The 25257-nt window shown below is 37.3% G+C and overlaps 1 protein-coding gene across 14 annotated transcripts in view; it reads left to right on the forward strand.

Annotated features, from left to right (window-relative positions):
- The window catches only part of adgrb3 (adhesion G protein-coupled receptor B3), a 111012-nt gene that overhangs the window by 43250 nt on the left and 42505 nt on the right, over positions 1-25257 (forward strand). For 9 of the 14 annotated variants that reach the window (XM_078932376.1, XM_078932375.1, XM_078932377.1 and 6 more), the window contains 7 exons: positions 4027-4137; positions 6261-6422; positions 13996-14160; positions 15576-15740; positions 17337-17501; positions 17978-18079; positions 24436-24542. In XM_078932376.1, coding sequence (XP_078788502.1) covers positions 4027-4137; positions 6261-6422; positions 13996-14160; positions 15576-15740; positions 17337-17501; positions 17978-18079; positions 24436-24542 — 977 coding nt within the window. The remainder of the gene's footprint in view (positions 1-4026; positions 4138-6260; positions 6423-13995; positions 14161-15575; positions 15741-17336; positions 17502-17977; positions 18080-24435; positions 24543-25257) is intronic. The other 5 variants (XM_078932378.1, XM_023963029.2, XM_078932380.1 and 2 more) reach the window with 2 other exon arrangements.

Genomic DNA, 25257 nt, shown 5'->3' on the forward strand with positions numbered 1-25257 from the left:
GACCTCTCTTATTATATACAATTGGACTGCATATTATAAAACTGATGACCTTAATCTAGATTGAACTCATTTTTTGGTTTGTGAAAAAGGCCATGAGACTAGATTTGCAGTGATTAAGAACTAAAAAAAAAAAAAAAAATCATACTTAAATGTCCTGATATTGGCTTTTTTTTTTTTCTGGAAGTATTTTATATTGCCAGCATTTTATTACCCTGGCCAAGGTCTTGTAGTTTCTTTGAAATTTTATTTCAAATAAGATTTTCTATCTTTTAAAACAGATTTTCTTTGTTTTTGTTTTTTACAGGGCATGGTTGCTCTTTTAGGCAAATCTATTCCACAAATCTTCCATCTGAAATGTGGAAAGGTTTAACCAGCCCTATTAAATGGACACCCTGGCTGTGAAAATGTAACGTGATGCATGGCAGTGAGGTTACATGCAAACAAAGCAGAGTCAATAAATCACATCTTCTACTAAAGAAATGAAATCTCAGTGATCCATTTCTCTGAATGGCACTGTCTCTCCTGTGTTGTTGAGTCATGACAGTTGATGGATATCAATAATAAGTTTCCTCTTTAGTGCTGACTGAATGACAGCCACCTCATAAATTTTAAACCCAATTTTCTCTGGGGCGAGTCATCTCAAAGTTCTGAATACTGGCCAAAAGAAGTACAAATGTATCTAATAATGATTCCCTAAATTCATCATCCCTGCTGCATTTTCTGCCTTGTAATATTCTGAAGACGCATTGTGTTGGCTTTCTTTGACAAATGGCAACAGCTTACCTCTCCATTTATTAAAATGCTGGTTTGTCTCACACGCTTAACATTATTTTGCCACAGGCTTGAATACAATCCCAGGTTTTCAGCTGAGCCGCCCGCGTTGCTCAGCACCTTAATGGTGTTATGTTTTGACATGGTGTTCTCTACCATTTGACTTCAGCCTTTTCGGAAAACAATGTTGGGAGTGAACATTTGTGGCATCAAAAGAGCCTCCAGTCTCTTGAAGCTAAAAACGAAACGTCTCACGCTCTGAATTAGCCACTTAATATGCGCACAACACAAACGGATAGAGCTTCTGCAACAGCCTCATGTGTCCAAAGCGATGTGGACGTAATCACTCAAAGGTTGGCTGGGATATGATGAATCCACAATTATGTGACACATATTTAAAAATGAGTAAATGTTTGAGTCACAAGGACATGTTGTGCCTAATTTGTATCTTCTAAACATCACACTGACTCCATGCTTAATGACATTCTGGGCTTTTGTTACACACTTCATCATAACAAGATGAGGGGAAAGAAAAGATAAGCCGAGAGTCACTGCGGGGCTAATGTAATGAAGTAATCAATGATTTGAAGGGATACATAATTACAGAAAAACTACATGATGATCGATAATTGTCTGCGGCCAGTCTTGTTGATTACTGTTTAAAAAGGATAATAAAAAATGCAACCACAGCTGACTTGGCATGGTGTGTGGTCAATTTCGGATTCGGTATAATAGAACAGAATGATATATTGTTTTTTGTAATCAAACACCATGCCTAGCATTTTGCTGACTCACGGTTTGCTTAACAAAAATAAAACTACTTCCAAATGATTTCACCTTCTTTGAATCTGGACAATCACAAATCTCGACTTAAATTTTCAAACTACCAAATAGTCTCCAACTCAACTGGATGTTGGCTTCTTCTCCCTTTGTCCAAGTGCAGCAGGTCCTACACAGAAAAAGGTCTAACAACATAATTATAGGCAGAATGCAGACATTGAAGATGGTCTAAGGATTGTAAAGGGTGCAAAAAGAAAGAAGACTTAACCAATGCCATCTTTAAATGCGTTTTTTGCCTACATTCTTAATTTTCCTCCTTTTTAGGGTAAAACTTACATCATTTCTAATTATGAAGTTTATTTCACTCCACATCTTTTTAGTTGTCTTCTAAACGTACGTGAGCAAATATGCTATCCTTCATTTATCTGCTGTAGCAGGGATGCTCTAACTGTAAAAATATTGTGTTTAAATCTAAGCAAATAAGCAAGGGAGATGACCCAATAGATGTTCCTTCTTGTGTCCTTGCACTTGAGCAAAAGCAGGAAGACCTTTGGCTTGATCTTTGCTTTTAATATTCAGGTGCTGCTAGACCTTAACTGTCTTCACCGTGCAAACACCAGATAAGCAATAGTATCTGCAAAAAAAACAGTATCAAAGAGCTGCATTAACATGTGACACCCCAGGGCTTATGACCCGGCATCGATACGAGACAAGCCAGAGGTGAGAATGTGTTGACTCTTCACACTAAGAAAATGCAGAACTGACACATTGCCCCTCGAGGAAGAAACATGTCTATATTCTTTTCACCCTTCCACTTAGTCAAGTTTTAATCGGGGTCTCAGTCATTTTTATTTGTAAAAATTAATTCAAGAAAAGGTATTTCATAATTTTACACTCTGGTTAAAATGTTCATGCTGAGAAAATCAGACAGTGATTTCATTTTTGCTAAAACAATAATGCCATAAGGATTCCAGAAACCATGGGATGGAGCATGAAAAGCGACACGAGACAATGAGTCACCAAATTTGTATTAGTTAGCGTGACAGGAATGACTATTAGACTGAGAACATGCGGTTTGTCCAACTATTAGTGTTCTTTCCCCACCTTTGTTTGACAGAGAGCTCTTACAGGGATCTCCGCTTGGTTCTAGAGAAATATATTTGGAAACACTTTGAGGTCTTTTACTTTGCAAACGAATAAGCCTTAACATTCCAATCGAGATCTAAATGTCTGCAAAACAATACTTGCTTTTACTTGGCTTCTTTATGTCCTTTAATTTAACTATTTAGAGATACTTTTATGGAAACCCAGAAGTTATTCCTGAAGTTATATCTTGAAGGATTTATAATTGTACCTGAAATAATTTTTTTGTGATCCTTTCTATATTTTTTTTAAATCCAACAGCGCAGAACGGGTTTGTTGTTATAAATCTGCCAAAAAAAATAGTCTTTAGAGCAGTTAGAACATCCCAAGATGTCGAGCTTTTACATAGAAAAGACATCAGATGACATATTTTGTATCTTCTGCCTCACAGCCCATGAGGTTGTTGTGGGTTTCCAGCTTCCAAATGTCTGAAGCTGTAAAATGGAGTAGAAATGATGATATACATCCCTATCATCATGCTGTCAATTTTACTAACATAAGTTCTGTTTGAAACTGTTGCTGATGCATCATCTGCATTGCCAATTTGCAAACAAAAAAAAAAAACACCTCATTAGACACACTGCCAAAAGTAATGCTAGTTAACATCACAACAGAATCAAAATCATAATTTGCATAAGCTATTTAGGTTGAAAAATGTTTAGAGTGTATAGATTTGCTTCAAACAGCTGATGCAAATTCTAAAAGCATTCTTTCTAGCATCACTTTTCTCAGTGTCGCAACACTGCACTCATTTTTTTGTCTTTGTTCCCATATGGGAAACAAAGCGAGCATGCACTTCAACGTATCCAGCTCAGAATACATTTAAAAAAGAAAAAAAAGGTTGTTAAGAGCTTGGATTTGGTCACCCAAGTAAGCATTGACCAAAGAAAAAAAAAAGACCATTTGTCAAGAAAACTGTGGATCAATAGCATGTTCTGTCCATGACCCCCCTCCTCTGTGGCTTTCTGATGGCTTACACATTTTTACTTTTATTTATTTTATTTTTATTTTCTGGGTGTGCAAGAGGGTGGGAGGAAGGGAGCTGGTGTTAGAGTCTTAAATACAAATGTGAAATTATTTTGCATGTTTGCTATGTGTCTACGCTGTGCTTTCAAGCTCAATTAATACTTCCAACTCACCCTAAAAATTCGTTGCATTGTTCTATGCTTTAATGAGAAGGAGAAATTAAAAACTAAACTTGTGTGGTCTTTGTTTCTAGCCATGTACTGCAATTGCTTCAAACATACTGAAAACAGAATGTAATAAGCGTTTGTATTTATTAAGATCATGTTTAAGCCTAGCTTTCATATGAACCTCTATTTTGTCCCATAGAATATGGAATGATCGGAGAGCATACAGTAAAAAGTCAGCGGCCAAGATCAGTTCATGACACAAAGGCCCTGCAGGAGCAAGCTGAATCTGCTAAATTTATGGCACAAACTGGTAATATAATAGTTATCTCTTTTTTTTCCCTTTTTTTTTTTTACTAAAATTAATTTCATCATGCATGCTCTCTCTTGTACTGCACTTTTTTAAGTGGAACTGTTTTACATTCTTATTTTTCTTACTCATCCTTTCTGCTATATTTGAGACGGGAGACTAAATTTCTCATTTTTCTATCAACATTTATGCACTTAAGCCTAATTAGATTTGTGTGCATTTAGGCTCTAGTCTCACATACTAACTGAAAAATGGAATAACCACTAAAGGACATTAATTAAATACCAGGGCTGATTGTAGTTAGTGATTCCCTCTCTAAAATGTGATAAAACGGGGATTTGGTTAAACCCCATCCCATTGGCTAAATGTAAAACACATACTTTGCACAAACTAAACTAAAAAGATTGTGCTGCTTTTTCATCAATAAGGCTCTTAAACATCGAAATCATCTAAATTCATCAGAGCCTTATTCAGCATCCAGTATTTTTAATTAAAAACCCTAAAATGTGAAACATTCATTGGTTTGTAGTTGAGTAAAGAGTTTTAGGAAGAAACAAAAAAGCAGAAACTGCATATTTTTTCAGTGGGTGGGTATATATAGCCATGTTTATTTCTTTTTTTTGTTTTCTTTTTCTTTTTTTTCATTTGGGGTATTTTTTTTTCCATGTTGTTCCATTTACAGTGCTGCCATTGTTTTTAAACTCATTTCCCTTAATCACAATTTTTGACATCATCCACACTTTACATGCAGTCATACCATTACTAATACACATGAATGCCAGTACTGTTTCCAAAGGCATTTCCCCTCTTCATTTACCAAACGTTTGCCTGTTAAGCTGCTTTGTGTTTCTCATTCTCACACAGTTTATGCTGCCTGTACTGCCTCATTAAACCAATTGATCCACCTTTCAGTCTTTTTACGATCTCCAAAATGAAAATTAGAGTGAGGATCACTATTTGGCACAAAGCATCCCCTAAATTACTTATTTTTAGTTTGAAATGTTTTTTTCAGAATCTACAAAGACATAAATGTATTCGGAGCTGCAACTGAAATCATTTTCACTTCTTTATGAAATGATTTATCTTATTGTATAAAGATAAATATTTTTAGGCACTCCTTTTTTTAACTTTATGAAAACTGAAGTACTCTATGTTTTATTCATCTACTTTGGTTTGATTAGTTTAAAACACATCAGAAGAACAGCAGCTATGGTCCTTCATTTATGGGATAACAAATTCTGAGGATAATTAATGAGTAATGTTAATTCTGCATGCAGAGGTAAATAAATAAGGCATCTATCAGCTAAATTTTTCATGTAGTCTAGAGTTTATCTTCAGTCGGTGGCTTAAACACGACCTGTTATGTTTCCTTTTGGGCATATTAATATTGAATTTTTTTAACTGATGACCCAATGGCAATTTGGGCCATTCCTTATTCACAAAAGCTCTGATTAACAAAAAAAAAAAAGGTTTGGCTTTTTTCAAAAATATGGCCTTAAAAACAAAAAAAATGATTTGAAGTTAACACAGACTTTGCCGTAATGTTGCATAGAACATGAGATCATTCTGTGCAGTGCAAAGGGATCAACATTTGACCTATTTCTGAACTAACACTCATTGAACTTCATTTTAATTTTCCAAGCTTATCTTGCATGCCCCCATGCTCACGTAAAATTTTGATTTAATTATCCTGATTTTCCTCACCTTTTGTTTTTGCTGAAAAGCATGCTTTGTTTTAAATGAAGTGTAAAGAAACAGATTTCAGTCTGATGTCTGATGCTATGTCTTCTGTGATCTTTGAAATTGTATCTCAAAAATCTCATTTGTTTGCACACATGTCCAACATTATCGATGATCCATGGATGGAGTTAAGATGCACATGAAACAAAAATGAACAGATTAAGGTGTCAAAAGCACATTTATGAAAGATCACAAAAAGGCAGCATCGACTGATTAGTAGTGTTTAAGGAAACCGTCAAGACTCCAGTCTTCCCCCTGAGTGATTCATGATGGCCCCACCCCACTTGACTCAGCCCTGCCCACTTTTCCCCGTCCACCCTGCCCTGTGAGCCAAGCTGCAGGACCATAGTGCTGCATTTAACTAGTGTCACCCTTCTCCCACACAGGTGAAACAGGTGCAGAGGAGTGGTCCCAGTGGAGCTCATGCTCCGTAACATGCGGTCAAGGGTCGCAGGTGCGAACAAGAACATGTGTCTCACCATACGGAACGCACTGCAGCGGCCCTTTAAGAGAATCAAGGGTTTGCAATAACACTGCCCCTTGTCCAGGTAGTGTTAGCCGCAGATTCTTGAATATCAATGTTTTGCACCTTTGCTGTATATTTGGGAGGAAATGTGTTGTTTGTGTTAACCAATGTCAAGAATGTGTTGTGATTATTTGTGAAGCTTTTACAATGATTCAAACATTTACTTCTTTAGAGGATGCTTTGTGTTGTTTTTTTTTTCCCTCATTGTCATATTTGTTTTTTTCCATTTCATTTAACTATGAAACAATTCTTCAGCATCAAAATGTCTTGTGACGTGTGGATCTGCATGGAGCTTGGGGACCTTTAGATCTGGATTTTGTGAGCATCATTTTCTTGAAGGTCAAATGCGCTTTTTTGAAATAGCTCGACAGTCTTTCTTCAAACATGCTAAAACGCACTTCCTCAAGAATCTACGATGGCACGACGGGTGAGTCACCAGCAGTCAGGTATCAGCTTTAGAAGCTGCTCTGACTGGTGACTGCAGCATTCTCATACTTCTTTATATATGAAACGCTACAAAGAAATGTATTTTTAAGAAATGCTCCTAGACACTTAAGTAAAAGTAACTATTAGTTAGTCCATCATTATTATGTAATTCAAGTACTTCCTTTACTGCTAAATTAGCTCTGATAAAGAGAAAAACAATCTTACTTCTGTGGCAGTTTGATCATTTGCGTCATCTTTTAAATGAAGTCAGTCATTTCTTATGAATTAATGCCTCTTAAAGTAAATTAACTATTCATGAATACTTTTAAAGCTTCACACGGTTGGAGGTTTAATTCCGGTCAGTGCAGAGTTCACGTTTTTCGTGAGCCTTTGAAGATTTTCTGCAGACACTCCATGTGAACCATTAAGTATTTTAATATTACCAAACTTGACAGGTTTGAACTCTCAGTCTTTAGGAAACACAAGATAAGACCCAATCCTTGTGAGAAACATCTACATTTGACAGTAATAATGATAAACTGCAAGCAATTTGTTGTCTCTTTTATTTTTACCCCCCCCCCCCTTTTTTTTAACCCTTATTCCCCATCTTTAATGTCCCACTCCTTCTCTTTTCAGTCTGGTCCAAAAAAGAAATGTATGCAAATATAATTCATATAAAAAAGTTCAGCTTTAAATACAAAAAGGAGTTCATACAAATGTACACAGATATACACCATGTGTGTCCAAAGATTTAGAAGGCCTATTGTAAAGCTGCGTTCATACCTAATGCAATTCGCACAGTAGAGGCGTCCAGTTTAAATGTTAAGTCAATGTCAAGACGCAATCAGAGGTCCTGCAGCTCAACTTGAGAGTGAGGGGCAGCATCGTGATTTCAGCGGCATGTTTTGTCTAAAGTTCAAAGGTCGGAACTTTGACGAAGAAAATGCGTCACGTCAACCAACCTGGTACTCGGCTTTGGGCACATGACTTGTTCAATGATGCGATCAGCTGGTGAAGCCGAAAACCAACATGGGGGAGAATCGAATTGTTCTCGTCCGGAACTTCATGGCGATAATAAAAAATTCCTCTTATTTTATTCAGACCCGGTCCCAGCTGCAGAGGTGAACCTCACTGCACTGGGAGAACCTTTGAATGATCTCATGAGCCCAGACATGAAGACGTGCTTAACAAAGCTTTTGTAGAGCTCTTCAAAATAAAGATACTTGATCTCTCAACATCATCCGTGTCATCCATGCATTGTGAATGAGATATACACAGACACTGCTCCAAGTACTGATCAGGCTGAAAACATTTGGCGGTAGCTCCTCCCACGTGCATCGCGCAGCGAATTTGCAGCACACTCAAATAAAGCCGGCCGACGCAAATTTAATGTGCGAATTACATTACATTACAGTAAAATTTGTCCAATACAGGAAGCCAATAATTTCCTATCTGTTTGATCAGATGCTGGACAGGTTTTTAGCAAGACGAGTCCACGTGTAACTTCTTGTATTAAGGACCAAAACGACTTTGTAGCACCAGCAGACAATTGCACAAGAATGCAGCCTGGCATATTCGTCCAACTGAATATGTATCTAATGATCTGTAAGGCTGAAAGGATTGACTGATTACAAGAGGGTGTGTAGGATTCTTGAGAGATAGGTGAATCACATTACTTTACCAGTAAAACAAAACCAAAAAACAGTAACATTATCAGGATTGTTGTAAACTTCATTAGGGCTTTAGACATTTTAGGGAACCACACAAGCTGTTGTGCAATGTTCAAGGGAGACGATTTGTCAAAAAATAAAATATCCCATCCACCGTGTCTCTACCTAACAGAGTCCATGCCTGTCCTTCTGAACTCCCCCAAATTCTGCAGAAAGAAAGCAGCAAAAAGAATTTTGATTAAATCTGACATTTCCACCACGTAGGATTCACATACGGTGCCATCAGCCAGTGGAAGTAAAAGAACAAAATAAAGCTCCAACACTGGAGTGGAGATTAAGACATGCTGAGGCAAACAGCAGTGTGCATTATTGTTGTGTGAAAAGAATTTGTCACAGCATTGATTTTTCCTATTAGAACCCCCACAAATATCAGGTAGAAGCCGGAGCGATGAAGATACAATGATCAAGTCAGTTTTTTATGCTGTGCTGTGAAATGGTGGCAACCTTTTTAAAAGCTTTAACTTAACTGGATTCAAGGTAATATTTCACTCAAAAGAATATGGATCTCACAGTGTGAGATGTGAGGTTCGTTGCTATCATTATTTTCAAAAGCCCCATCTGAAGTTCACCCTTTCAACTTTTTTTTTTTTAATCCCATTTAATAAAGATCCTGGTGTTTTGTCGCCATCTCTTTTGTATAGAAACCAATCAATCCCCAACTATGTCCAAGTTTAGTTTTCAAGGAACACATTAGAAATATAAGTGCACCCTTCAACCCCCCCCCCCCCAAAAAAAAAGGTCCTGGCACAAAAAAAAAGAAAATAAAAGCTTTGCAAAGAAAGCCTCCAATGGGTAACATTTACATAACAATTCAACTCTTTTTTTTGTGGTCTATAAAAGCTTACTGTTTTTAGACTGGAGTGCTTTTGCACTTTGAAGGGTGCAACCCCTAAATGTGAGCACAGCTGCTCCCAGAGACACTCGGGGACTGGAGACCTTGACGAGATGCTGACACTGGCCTCTGCAACGCACGTTCAAGTGACCATTTCCCATGAAAAGTCTATCAAAATGTTTTCCAGGCTTCCGCATTCATAACTCTCATGCCCACATGCCTCTAATAACATTTTTAAGACCGGGTTTGGGCTCGATGAACAAAACGCACGTCCATTTAGCATTGAAACGCTAAACCAATTGAACTTTGACTCGATCATAACCTGATTTGATTAAAATTTACACAACAGTATAAAAAAATGACACAAAAATAAGTTAGAACACATGTGGTCTATGCCACGAGATTAACCTGTTAAGCCTAAACTCATATCTCTCTATTCTGAAATTAAGCCACTATTTTAAAAACACAAAGAACTATTTAATGCGCCCATGTTCATTTTCGCTGCTATAGATTTTCCGTTACAATGAGTTGCACCTGTCTCTCTCCCTACGTCTATCGTTTGTGCACAATTCTGCGCTGCTGCAAGTATACTGAACTACCCCCCCTCCCCCCCCCCCCGCAGAGCGCATTAAGCACCAACATATATTGACCAGAGACGCAGTCACGTGCAGCTTAGAGAGAAAAATAAATTAAGAAAGGGGGACTTAATATAGAAAAAGGCTCTTGTCTTTCACACCAAAGAGCAGCTTCAGAGTTGACACAGCAGTACACGGGGTGGGTCTCTGCTCTGCTACTCACCTGCTGCTCGTCGAGGATGGGAAGACTCCTTGCAGCATCTCTTTTTGTCTCCTCTGTTAGCCAATTTGGAAAGCAAAGTGACAGCAGCAATGAGGGCATGTTTGTACTTTGACCAATCCCCAACTCTGCGCTTGCATGCGTGCAGATGCTCCAATCACTCTGTTTTTGCTTTTCTTTATCCTCCGTTTTGGTTCATTTAACTGAGAGAAAATGTCAAAGTCTGCAAAACCCAAATAACGAGGGTTTCCAGTAATTTTAATAAATCACCAAAATCTGAACTAATTTCCTTACGTTCGCCTGTTACTGGCAAAAGTCATTGAATTACAGTAACCGTAATCAGTTGCCCCCGAAGTATTAAACCAAAATTTGACTTTGACTCTTGGTTGAAGATCTGAGTCTTGGTTGTGAAAATCTGTGGATCATTTTTTAATGACATAGTTCCCACTTGCTTAGCTTGAAGAAAACGGCAATGGTCTCTGTGCTACACATGCGTACCCTACTTCTGTTGAAGCAAGTAAAACTAGTGGCAATAGGAAGCTAAGTATTATTCTTTGTAGAAATCAAAAAGGTTTGCCTGGTTTTAGGCAAACAAATATTAGTTTATTGTTATTGTAAATAAATCTCATCTTCTTTTTAAAAGTTGTCATTGTACAAAAGCAGAGGTGGCAGGTTATAAAAGGCACTTGTTTGTTGGATCGTGTGACACTGAAGCTCATACATTTTTCAACTGTATTTTACATACAAGTACTATCTATATAATAATCACCGCATTAGAACAGCTGTTGTGTGGTTGCTTGAACAGAAAGTGTGCAGTTTGTGAAGCATGCAGTCTGTCAGCTAAATGACGTCTTTATGCAATTAGTAATTTTTAAATATCCCTGATTGTGTAAGCGCTTGCTTGACATATTAAATCACCTCTTCCAGGTTGCAGTTGTCAATTTTCTAACCGTTCTTTTACACATAGAGAGCAAATCCATTATACGTTTATTTTTGGCGAGTTACCAATAAAGTGGCATGTTTTTTTTTTTTTTATTGACATTCAAGATGTTATGTGTGTTGTATAAATTAAAGATACATTTTTAGAATTAAAAAGGCTTAAATGCATGTGTCATTGCCAAAGAATCCAAACGTGCAATACATGAAATTAGAGCGTGTGCCATTTTAAAGCATTGATGTCTTGGCATTAGATCACCAATCAGCTAAACACTTCATTTAAAACAACTCTTAAAAGAATCATGAGTAAATATGGTAAGAGATTATGGACAACATTTTTTTTTTTGCATGGCAAATAAAAATAATAATTTAGACATAATGGAAGGTTTTACAAATGTGTCCTGGCCAGTTATATCATCGGAGGTGAGTAAATCAGTACATTGATAAAATTAGGATATTTTAACAGATCATTTGAAAGGATGGTTTACCATGAAACAATAAATACATATATAACTATAATTTATTGCACTCATCCTTATAATGCTTATTTTCAAATAAATGCTTTGAATCTGCTGTTTAACAACGATGCAAGAGAACTGAGGCAAATCTACTTAACAGAGTAAGCACTGAATGTAATGTCATTGAAAACCACTTCAAACAATTCAAACTGTGTCAAGAGAGATGACTCTCCAGCAAAATTATAATCCTGCTGTAAAATGCATACAGCTGAGCAAAGCTAACAAGTGAAGTGGGTTAAACCTCGTTGGAACACATTGAAAAAGGCCGTCAAAGCCCTGTTAGTCATACAAAAAAATTCAGACATGATGCTTTGTGCGTGTGCCTGTTCTGGTCAAAGAGTTTCATAGAAGAATAGGAACCATATTTTGGCATTAATTGGAGCTGCAGTTCAAAGAAACAAATGGCAAGAGAAACACAGAAATATAAAGAACGTCTATCTATTTCCATCCTCCGACTGTGGTAACTGCCTGCTTTGAACCCTTAATTTTCAAAGCAAACGCTTCAATCAACAGGAGACTCTCAGCTAAGAGCATCAAAGTAGGACCTAGAGGCAGAGGCTGCAACAGATGGTAGTGTGCCTTATGATGGACTATGCACCTGATCCCAAGATCCAAACATTGTGCGTTATGAACTTTAAGCGTCTGTACAATCTGTGGATAGTGAAGTTCCTATCCACTTCCCTGTGAGCAGAAAAATCTGTTTTTTTTTTTTTAATTAAAATAATTAATGGTAGAATAATTAATGTTAGAAAGCTAAATTAAACCAAGATAATTAGTTAGTGGTCAAAAATAATAGCAGAAATGTCCGTGTCTTTCCTTAAGATTGCTAGATTGCCTTCACTTTTAAATCCCCCAAAAAGTTAGATTTGCCTATTTTTCTACTAACCTTTTGTGCAAAGAAAATTTGAAAACAAAATGACAATGAGTTTATTCCCTACTGTTTTTTTTAAAGCGTGTTCTCTGCGAAGAATCTTTCAAAACCATTTATTTTCATGTTTTTTCCCCCAGATTTTAATAATGGAAAAAAAGTTTACCTTAAAATTATGTCAGATGATTTATTTCTTAAATTGTTTTCTGTAAAAAAATGAACAAGAAATACTACAAAAAGGATTAATGTGCTTTACAATGTAGTTTATGAAAATATTTTTTGACACAAGCAACATTTTACAATTTGTTCCAAGTGGGTGTAACTCTTTAATTAAAAAGTTTCCAGTTGCTTGAGAAATTAATAATGAGGTCTATGTGCGCTACATTTTTAAAGATGAAACTGTTGTCTCACTCCTGATTGTCTTTAAAATATCTGTATTCTGCTCTGTGAATTTAAACTTTTGTTAGCCAAAGGCAAATATTCTCTACAGTTCTGTAAAAACTACCAATCTGTCACCAAGAGCCAAGTGCAGCTTACACAAAAACTAAAATACAACTACAAAATATATTTGGTAAGTTGTCATAAATTAAAATAAATAAATAAATAAATAAAAACAACTTTCAAAAAATTCCATAAAAGAGAAAAATGTAGATTGGTTAAAAATGTTATGTCTAAAAAATAGTTCTAAATTTGCTGTTTTAAATGTTTCATCTTTAATAAAAAGTTCACAATTTAAACAAAAGGGTATAAAAACTGTCCCAAAACTGCAAAATACTGCCTAATTAAAACTCATTTCAATTAAAGAAGAACAGATTTCGGTTCATATTTGGTTTACAATCTCTGCTTTTAAATTTAGTAACCATGTGAAAAAAAGCCCAACAAAATGTTCCGTGTTGTTGATGAGTTTTCCTTCAGATTTATCTTTCCTAATATTAGGCCTGGATGGTCATCGCTCCACAAAATGCTTATTATGGCAGCTTATTCAGCAGTCCTGAAACACATTATAGGCTGGCCTGTTTGTATAACCATGATAAATACGATCGCGTATGGATGAGTTTCCCGAAATACTGTCAGCCCACATTAATCTGAAGGTCCGCTGCTATTAGATTCCCAGTCAACCAAGAAGGCTCAACAAGCTGTGGCACTGTGCGGACCTGCTGCTCCTCTTTTAAATTAATTGTTGGACAGTTTTTGTATGAAACTTCCATGTGAGATTGCATTTCATTGTGTTACATCTTTCCTGCTCTGCTGCCTCGCTTGTAGAGCCGTTTCTGTTATATTGGGTGCTTATAAGAAGAGGACAACAGAGTGTGTCTAGGACTCAGCGAAGCCCCACATTGTCTGTGCATTCAGTGTTTCACTAACATGCTGTTAAATAATCTGACTGATTTCATTTCTTTCATGGCTCACTGCGGTTTTTTTTTTTAGGGATTTGTTTGTAACAGAGGCAGAGACATTGATTAGGCCTGATGCCTTTTCTGTGCCCGCAGTACACGGTGTGTGGGAAGAGTGGTCACCGTGGAGCCTGTGCTCATTCACGTGTGGCCGCGGTCAGCGCACTAGGACTAGGATGTGTGCTCCTCCCCAGCATGGAGGCAGGGCCTGTGATGGACCCGAGACCCAAACTAAGCTTTGCAACATAGCCCTGTGCCCAGGTATATCACCTGTCTGCTATCTAACTGTTTCAGATGAAATTTGCTCAGATAGCATAAAGATGATAAAAAAGTAGTCATTCAGAAGAAATATTTATGCATTAAAGATTGTAATAATTAATACTAAATTGCAAAGGTAAGTAAGATGTGTGTGGCCTTTTCAGATGCACAACAATGCACTAGACAGGGATTACTGACAATGTAGCAGTGTTGAAGACCCACTCTGACCATGATGTGAGCTATTTTCAAATCGGTCTTCTAATTATGACTATGGCCTTTTTAGCTAAAATCAAAAACCTGTGTCATTTTTTAGGATATCGTTTCTGCAGAGAAGCAGGAGTTTATTAGAAATTGTGGGATCATTGATGTGGAGCAACCTCGCCTCCTCGTTGCTAAAAGCTTGGAGTGTATTTTCTCAGTCATAAATTATTTTTAAACAGAATGTTTGCGTCAACTCTGGCTTTACAACTATTTGAATTAAAAAAAAAAAATAGATATGCAATTTTATGCTTAATTTTCCTGATTTACGTCCTCCATCATAAGAATCATATTGTGGCCCTGAAGTGCAAATCACAACAAAAAATCACTTGAAGCAAAAAAACAATAAAAAAAAACATGTCTTTAAAAAAGAGCATAACATTTTTGAAAACAAAACAATATGTCAGGAACCAAAATATAAAAGAAATAAAACAACAAAAAATGATCAGAAAATAAAAATATTTTCCCCCCAAAAAATGAAACGTTAGAAAAACAAAACAACCGGAAACGGTAGGTACTATGCGACATCGCTGATGGGATGATGATATGCAATATCCAATCACAATGTCACACAGTACCTACCTTTTCCAGTTTCCCATAGTGTTTTGTTTTTTAACGTTTCATTTGAATTTCTGGAAATTACTTGTGCTTTCCGAATTGTTTTTTTTTTTCTTTTTCTTTTTGTTTTTTTTACATTTTGGTTTCTAAAATGTTGTTTTCTAAACTGTAATCTTGCATTTTTCTAATATTTGTTTTGCTTTTTGAATTGTCATTGTGATCTTTAAAATGGTTTTGCATTAAGTGATTTGTTGATGTGATTTGCACTTCAGAGCCACCGTTGAAAAATATCACAAGAACATGTTAAAAAGAGGATTTTCATCAGAGTGGGTCTTCAACTCTTCTTGTGAAAAACATTGAAAGGAGCATTCACAAAATATCAACGGCCATGTTTCAACCCAATACATTTAAGAAAATGAAATAGATGTATAGAAGCTAGTTTATTAACAGCAGTACAGTATTTTGAAAGTGGAATGTCATTTTCATATCTGTTTCATTGGCTTCCAGTTTAAAACAGAATAGCAGTTTGATATCTCCTGCCTGTCTGCCCTCTCTTTCCCTTCACTTGGGGCGTGCTTGTTGGGTTGTGGTTGGTGCCTCAGTGGACGGACAGTGGCAGGAGTGGAGTTCTTGGAGCGTTTGCTCGGTGACATGTGCCAATGGCACTCAGCAGAGGACCCGGCAGTGCTCAGCAGCTGCCCATGGGGGATCTGAGTGTCGCGGTCACTGGGCAGAAAGCAGAGAGTGCCATAATCCTGACTGTACAGGTAAAATCCTGAGGCTCATCGTTCAATATCCCCCTTTCATTTCTAAATTGAAAGCAGTGATTGGAAACAGAGAGAAAAGAAAGTCCATTCATCCCATTTTCCTACAATCATGCTAAAAAAATCATTAGGAATCGCCTTCATCGTGACAGCTGGATTTGGATTGAATATTGAGACTGATTCCTCTGAGCTTTTACCCTCTTTCTTAGTGAAAAGCCCCATGCCAAGACCCAAAGCTCTGTCGTAAGAATCAAGAATTATCCTTAAGACCATGCTCTATCAATTGGATTTGAATAAAAATCCGGTTAGATATACTGTATGCTTTTCATAGAATTCAGTGTTAGCTGCCCAAACTGTCTGTCAGTGTCAAAGATGTATTAGACGCTCAAAGACGTCAGCTTAATGGTCTTGATCAGGCTTTGAATTGTGTGATCATGTGAAGGGTCTGAGCATTCTCGTAATCTCCTGATGCAATTTCCACTGCAGCAGTGTAAAACAGCAGTTGTGTGTGTGTTGTATGTGTGTGTGTTTGCACAGATATTAATTTCAGAAGTGGATTTAAAATTCTCACCTGTCCTGGCGGAATACTGACCACCAAAACTAAAGAAATAAAGCAGCATTTTAATTTGTGCTTTTTATAATGAAGCAGCAGTTATTTATTTGCTTCAAAGAGAAACAATCATTTATAATGTTTATTCATTTAATCAAGGCATTCATTTAATTGCAAATTAGACTTTTCTTAAAAAACAGAGTTTACGTCATCTTTTCCTAAAACAGACAGTGGCCATGAAAGCTGCGAGCAACACCTTGATAAAGCAATCAAGGCTAATGTGTTACCATTTTTCTCCACAAGAACAACAAAAGGTTTATGAATAATGAAAAAAGAAATACATGTTAGAATTTGATGAAAATGTTGGGGAAGACTTTAAAGTTGAAGAAATGCCAGATGATCGCAATAAAAGCCAGCGCACGATTTCAATTCTGTGTCATGTGTTTGGAAGCTGAGAGAATTTCTATCGGACTGCTGGCACAATGAGCTCTTTGAGGCACATGAGCATGCATCCGTTTGAGGAATCAGCTGCTCCAATGTGAGATGACGCATGGGATTTGATCAATGTCTTGTGGATAGTCTTAGCCAACAGGTCACAGAGGTTTACGGTTTTTCTTTTCCTCCAAAAGTGATGCTGACACTTTGGCAGAGATTAGTTGCAGGACACAAAATACTGTCATATTTGTAAGAGCAAGATGTTACGCTGAGACCATTTATTTATTTATTTATTTTTTCCACCCATAGTGGGTTGCAACTCTTTGTTCAGGCAAGGGCATGTGATTTACTACTGGCAACATTTTTAGACCTTTGAACTCTGTTCATTAAGGAGACACGAAACTCGCAAGTTTTGGAAACTTCTGCAAAAATGTGCTGTGCTATAATCAAAATTACAAATTTAATTTTAAAAGATGGATCACCAAATGATCACGAAATTGCTTAAAGTTAAATTGTTGGTTTTGCTGCAAATGTATCCAGTTAAATTCTTTTTGTTTCAAATGTAATCCATCTCCGGGAGCATCAGCTTCTTACTGTAAATAATTCTGTTTTAGCCAATGGCCAGTGGAATCCTTGGGGTCCGTGGAGCGGCTGCTCTAAGTCGTGTGATGGTGGTTGGCAAAGACGCGCCCGGGTATGTCAGGGGGCAGCAGTGACGGGGCAACAATGTGATGGAACCGGAGAAGAAGTACGAAAATGCAGCGAGCAACGCTGTCCGGGTGAGTCAGAAAAGAAGACCTGAGTTTGAGCGGTCCCTGTGTCGCAGAGTCAAAGTGGGTAAATAATTCTCTCTGCTGAGTGAATGATGTGTCTTGTTATATAAGTTAATTCAAACCCCGAAGAGTGGTTCTGACTAGGAGGATGACTGTGCATGAATATGTTTTAATGTCTTGGGGGTATATGGGGAAATTAAAAAATAAAGAAATAAGTTGATTTTGTAATTTGGAGACCTTCATGGATGATCTGTAACAATTTTATTTGGGGAAGGAAGCAAACATAAAAACATTTAAAATGTATAAGAACAGGGTCTCTTTTATTATAATACTTCAATAAAATGCTCATATTGCCTCACACCTTTGATCTCTTACTGTATGTACCGAAACCTTGAAGAGGGAATAAAATTTAGCATCATACTGAAAACACTCAAAAGCTGTATGCATTGCCGTTGCCTCACCGGCATCACTTTGATCTCCAGCTCCATATGAGATTTGCCCAGAAGACTATGCAGTCTCAATGGTGTGGAGACGGACCCCTTCAGGCGAACTGGCTTTCAACCGGTGTCCCCCCAACGCCACAGGTGAGACCCAAAACAACACGAAAATGTCTTTTCAATTTGTTTTTTTAAACAATTCAATGAGAATTTAAAGAAAACATGAACTAAATGGTGGGTTGTGGTGCTGCAGTTGAAGGAGATGAATTTAACGAAATGCGCCCTGCTTTCAGAGTGCGCTGATTCACTCTGACTTGTGGGCCGCTGCCACAGTCTGTGGTAGAATTACTCTACAATTGAACTCTCTTGTCGTGCTGTTTGAACACATGTGTGATTTAGCTGCTGTACGGGGAACGGTGTGAGGTTTCTGCCACCACAGCAAGCTGTCCACTAAAAATAAATTACACGGCAAACCTTTTTCAGCGCGAGTGTCTGTGTGAACTTTACGAAGCGATTAAAATCAGCTAGGCGTCATTATGACTTGGCATTTTTCAATGCATTTCCCCCTTGCAGGGGTGTGGTACAGTGCACCCTTTAGATGAGTGGATGAAACTCTGCTACTGGCATCTTTAAAGTGAGGATTTTTTTAGACATGAAGCTTTAATATTTGTACTGGGAGGGGAGCATAAAGAAAAGAGGATGCTCGTCTGTAACGGAGCGAGACTAATGCTAAGCTCTCAAAAGAAAGGGGTTAGGAGGGGGGAAAGCAGGGGGAAGATAAGAACGCAACCTCTGATAAATCGGCTGTGATACAGGTTACTTTTGTTCTTGCTGAAGGTCAGTGTGCTAACAGACAACAGGACAATATGGGATGCCTGGATGCCGTGCCTCCATGTTGGTTTGGCACAGGGAGCCGCTGTGAAACAGTCTGGTGCTTTTGCACGACATTTCGTCTGCCCCCAGTAAAAAGCCTAACTGGCAAACTTGCGGCAAACCCACTGTTATTCACAGATGGCTTACCTGCAGCAAAGTTGAGGAAGATTTACTCACATGGCATTTGATTTCTGGCTTGACATTACTCTTTTATGACTGGTTAGAAGCTGCAGTGCTGTTATAAGACCCGGTTAGTGTTTTGTGTGGTTGGTTTCACTTTCATCCGTAAAGCTGTTGGAGACTCTTTTATAATTTATAATTCAACTTACTTTAAAATATCTTAAAAGAAAAAAAAATTGAAAAAAGTGTGGAACCTCTTCGATCCGAACTCCCTTGATACATTTTTACTATAGAGGAGCCGGTTAGATTGATATTTCAGACAAACTGGGCCTTTTGTGGTACAAGCACCAAGTTTGTAGCTTAGGATCCCATCTTTAAGGAAAGCATGTTTGCTATGAGAAAAATCTAAAATTGCAGCCATTTTTAAAGATGGCAGCCATATACTCAATCGTTACAAAAATATTCAGTCTATTTGCCCCATTCTCAACAATAGGGGCTGTTCCTGCACAAAACAGACCTGAAGGGTATATACAGAAGACTATTACATATATATATTTTTTATTTTTTTAAAAGCCCCATATCATGCAATTCTGAAGCCTTTAAGAGAATACTACTGTACATCCATATACCGGTATATGATAATAAATTACCTCTGGAGCACTAAAGAATGATTTTTTTATGAGATATTTTGAGAGTTCATTTCCTACACAGAAGTAAGAGGACTTAATCTCTGATACACCGCCTTTCGCTCCATGTGTGCGTGTTAGCCTGGGGGCGGTGCTGGCAGCCCAGACTCCTCCTGGAAGGGGCTGTTCCTCACTTTGTGACGTCAACAATGTTAGAAGCCAGTTTTCATGGATTAGGAGGGGCTGGTGCTCAGAGCTCCAGTTTTTTGAGGAATGCTTAGAGATGCATGAATGGAGCAACATATCGCTTTGGGGTTGATTTTTGTGAGGAATTACCATGTTAATACAGTTCAAAGCACAAAAAGGTGACTTTGCATGATATAGGCAATTTCAATATTGGCTTTTTTCGTAGACAAAATGCTTTTCTGAAAGAGAGGATCCTAAAGTACATCAGATTTGATTTTTGTATCACAAAATGCTTGATTATTTTAATGTCCCCACCATTAGGTGTGATACTATGTGCTGTTTATCAAAAGATGATGTTTTTTAAGAACAGTTTCCCGAATTGGGAGGGGGCTTTTTCATGCACCACAAAGACATTTAATACCCATGGAACTTTGTAAAGAAGCTATAAATTAACAACAAGCTGACATTGATGGTGCTAAAGCACATGGCTGGTCTTTGTGGAGGCTGGCACAGAACAAAAAAAAAATAAAAAGACAGATCACAGCAGGTGATAGTTCAGGTCAGGTCGAGCTTATATCTTAGTACTGTTACCAGACTTCCTTTGTCAGCAGATTATAAAGCTACATACAGAATCGCTTCACAACCTCTGTGCTGCAATATGATCAAAACTCAAAGCATCAGGGAGGAGAGAGATAGCCCTTCATCCGGGTCAGTTCGATACACCGCCGCAGCTGCTGGAAGAATGGCCAAGATGAAATACTGATCCACAATGACAGGATATGAAAATACACAACACAAACTCAGTATGGGAGAAACATCCAGTTATATTAGAGAGCTTAAGCTCCCACTCAGCTGTTGTCAGTGTCATCATCAAGGTCATCACAGAAACGGCGCAGGGCCATCAGCACCCTCTTGGTGATCGTGGATGACAACTGACATCAGTTGTGAGAGTTGAGTAGAGGAGAAGAACAAGTTCACACATGCAGCACATACATTTAAATGTTATGTTTAGTCATATAATGCTCCACAAGTTCCTCAACAAGCATTGTGTGCTGTGAGTATATATCCAAATTTTAGAGTAAAAGATTCAAAATGAAAAAAAAAGATGAAAAATTTAAACTTTACAGGATAATTAAATAAGATTTTTTATGGAAATTATTTTTTAAAGCAAATTAAATCTATACTGTAATGTTCATTTTACAAATAAATGCTAGTGAAATTACCTTTATATGTCATGTAGTAATGTTCAGATAAAATTCGATTTATTTAAAAACTATTTTTCATTCATGCTATGGCTGTGCATGTAGGCTTTACTGGAAGTTTGGCATAAATAAAAGTGATTTGCAATATTTTATGTCAGTCCAATGAAAAAAAAGGCACTTAAACTAAATTGAAGCCCCTTATAGATCCACTCTGAAATGTAGTTGTTTTTTTTAGGAATGACTATGCTGTTTTTAGCCAAAATCAAAAGTCCTGGGTTATTTTCTAGGACATAATTTCTGCGGGACAGTTGGCATGGAGCAATGCTTGTGGCCTGCCCAGCATATTTTCTACATCACAAATAAGGCTTTTTCTTTTTCAAACTGCATCTTTCGTCTGCTCCTGATACGATTTAAATAAAGAAATACTCAGAAATGCAATGTAAGATTATTTTTTTTAATATATGTCCTCCATCATCAGAAAAATACCAAAAGAAAACACGATTTTCATCAGAGTGGGTCTTTAACACTTTGATGACACAGGTCTTTGAAAAAAATGAGGTTAAAAAAAATGACACACTTTATGTTTGAATACAGATGGTTTGGTAGGCTTTTACTGTTCCTGTGCAGAGTTTTGACTCTCAATGATCTAATATTTTAGCAAGTTCTTGGCATTAACACGCTGGTAACATAATTCTTGTTTTGCCAAACTGGAGGCCTACAAAAATTCTCCGTAGTGACTGTTTATGGGCATGGCTTTCCTGGGATTTTTCACTTGATAAATTTTGATTTAGCCTTCAGAACTTGGGGAGTGCTGTTTGAATAAAAATACTCATTGAATGGGACCCAAGTTGAGGTGCTGTAAAAGCAGACAGTGACAGGTCAGTGCCTCGGTGGAGTGCAGCCTTGGATTTGATCAAGCACATCTCCGCTGACCTATATTTCATAGTCAGCCTACTCTATATTCTTCATCGATGATGCAAGGACACATGACTGATTTGTTAGAAAACCCAATGAAGGCCTTAAATTTCCAACGCCGACTTGGTTTAGCCGCTCTATGAGCACAAAGCAAAAGAAACCGAAACGAACTGTGTGAAAAAGATGATAGAGGTTCATGTATTTTTGTGTCAAGTCAGGAGCTGCAGGAACTTTCCTTTGAATCATACAAAAGATTAAGTTTAATTTGTTTTAAGATCTCACAAATTAGTTTTAAAATCAAAACTTAATGTTATTTTTCTATTTTACATTTGATGTCTGAAAATGCCACATTGTTCAAAAACTAAATTCTGAAAAAGTAAAAAGATCTTTGCTTCAAGAAAAAATGTCTTATGATCTTATCAAAAAGTTTGTCAGTACAAAAATAATCTTAGTATAAGAAAAACTATCTCAGTGACTAGGATTTTTTTTCCTAAAATAAGAATTCTTATAAGAACATTTTTCTTTCCCCATTAGCAGATTTGTTTGCTTATTTAAAGAAATTCTGTCACTGGGGTGAGAACTTTTTCCTTATTTCTAAGGAGCCTGTTTTTGCCATGTAATGCTGCATTCTCGAAAGTTTAACTTAAATCTGATTTACCAGGATTTTTTTTTTTCAATTCCTGTTGCAAAAACTTTCCATTTCGGTTTTGAATTCAATTCTCATATCAAATCAAATAAACTTTATCTGTACCGCAGTCTTCCAGCTCGTGCTACTCAAAGTGCTTTACATGAAAACATAATAAAATGTTAAAAACAAAAGACAAGGCATTAAACAATTGTGTAAAACATATATTTTGTCTAAAACCCATACAACACTTTTTTTTCTTCTTAAGACCATTGCAACATTCCACACCAACTAGGCCAAAGTGGGTTTAACGCTCTTTTGCTTTGTCTTATTAAAAAAGTATCGACTTCCTTTAATGAGTCTTTCCATCATTGAACTTGCTGGGTTTTTTTCATTCTCCTGTTTCTCTGCATGAAGTTATACCTACACATACCTCTACACATAAAGTTATGCCTCTACAAGTAAAATAAACACAAAGCTCATTTTTTACTTAGCAAAATTTACAGTAAAATGGGTACGTTTATATACTTTTAGTCATACGGTTTATAGAAAAGGAACTCTTCTCAAGTCTTTTTAAGAATGTCTTCCATAAAATCCTCTGTTTTTATTTGTTCCTCAAAGCCTCAACCATAATTTATCTTTTATTTTTTCCCAACATATTCATGATCACTGGCTTACCTATGTAAAGTATATTATTATTTTTATTTATCCAGTCTTTTATTTTACTTTAAAGCATGTTGTTGGTCAGTTTTTGATAAATACAGCAAATCTAAAAAAAAAAAATTGTGAATTGGTTTAAAACTGCCTTTATTTTCTTTAATTCCCTTTCTTTGTGAGAATGAGCGAAGTAATTATGCAACATTTTTTTTGTTTTAAACTTAATCATTTGGTTAATTTCCACTAAAAGTAAAGCCTACTTCCTTTCTGAGTCAAAAGTGACCTTTAAAAAATGTCAGATCCGCAGCAAAAGAACGACTTTCTTGTTTCCGGGTATCAAGTTGTCAAAAAATATACTAACTGCTCAGCTTTCTGAAGCCATATGGCCTGCAAGTATCATTTTAATTGTTTGGCACCATAACATTACCCATCCAAGTGAAGCCAGTTGTGTAGGGAGACGGTGTAGAGCAGCGGGCTTCTGCTTCTGCCTTGTGGGCTGTCTCATGGTGCCGCATGGGTGCTTCGAGCATATAGTGATGTTTGGTGTGCAGTCGTGGCTTCAGTGCAAATCTCCAAGTAGTAGCAGTGGAGGAGGTGGGCGTGTGAGGTGGGGCTTTGATCTCCTTTTGTCTGCGAGTGTTAGTGTGTGAAAGAAAGAGAAAGAAAGAATATAAGAAAGAAGGAGAGAAAGAAAGCCAGAGATAGCAGAGTTTGTGAAGCACGAATGCCAAGGGGAATGTTTTGTACTGTGGGAGTTTTCCTCAGGATGTCAAGCACCTGTGTTGGAGCAGGAGGTTGACGTGTGAAGTGCTCTTCACCCAGTCGACAGCTGAGGGAAGGTGTGATGTTCGACCCCTATGTTTGCTGTTCATGGCAGTGTGGGTGGGCACAGGGTGGTTTTTCTATTTTAGGATCACAGATTGAATGCCTGACAGCAAATGCAGCTCATCTGCTGATTGTTTGAATAAGCAACCAGCCCAACGTGGCATGTAGTCCACATTTATGTCAGAAGCCTTTAGAATAAGTCATTTTTACTTGCATATGTTATATCCTTTGTCTTCACGTTTGTGTAAAACATAACAGAAAAATTGATATCAGATTTTCTGCAAAACTTGCAAAGAAAAAAATCTCCTTTAATATTTTCCTTTAATTACGTCTCTTCCATCTGCTTGTCTTTTGCTTGCCCGTGGTCTTAAACCCGCTCCTTCACTCGTCATCTTCTCTGCACCTGCTCATCTCCTCTCTCATCTTACGTTTGCCAATTCTGTTCTTCAAATCTGCCCCCTCCTGCTCTCACAGGGACGACCAGTCGCCGCTGCTCTTTGGATCACCGTGGCATGGCCTTCTGGGAGCAGCCCAGCTATGCTCGATGCATAACAAATGAATTCAGATACTTGCAGCAATCAGTAGGTGCAAAGTCAGCTTCCTCTCCCTAGATCTATTCTATCATAAATTACCTCCCCAGTGTTTTCTGCACCCCCTCTCCCTCCACATCCTTGTTATACTGTAGTCACAGATTAACCACTATCACACAAGGAGCAGAAAGAAAACACACATTTGGCCTTCTCTTTTTAAAGCTCAAGAATTATCTCAATGCTAAAGGTTTTTGGTTTTTTTTCATAGTTGCAGTCCTATCTTTATTATCTAGCCAGAAAAGCACCCTCCTCATTGCAGAGCAAGAAGCTTGTGGCCCCCAGCATATTTTTTACGTCATAAAATATGTTCTTTTTCAAATTGCATTTTTGTCTGCTCCTGATTCACAACAATTTGAATAAACAAATCCTCCATTATCAGAGAAATGCAACACAATTTTCATCAGAGTGGGTCTTTAAGTCATTTAAGTTCTTTGTTGTTTAAATCTGAAAAAAAAGCTTTTTTTCTGAATGTAGTGTGCAGGTAATTGATAAAACGCTTTATCATGTTTTCCGCACTACGAGGTTCAGACTGTACATAGTAGCACACGTGAACGCACAGCTACACAGTTGCACAGTAATGTGAAATGCCTTTTTTACCGTGCAATTCCTGCCTAAATGTGTGTTTTCTGCTCCAGTTAACATTTTTATTCATATTGACTCATTTCAAAATATCTGCAAGGCACAATACATTTCAGCGTGTCTAAGA

This window comes from Oryzias latipes, chromosome 15 (genome assembly GCF_053564925.1).
Source record: "Oryzias latipes strain Hd-rR chromosome 15, Olatipes_Hd-rR_3.1".
Taxonomy (NCBI): domain Eukaryota; kingdom Metazoa; phylum Chordata; class Actinopteri; order Beloniformes; family Adrianichthyidae; genus Oryzias; species Oryzias latipes.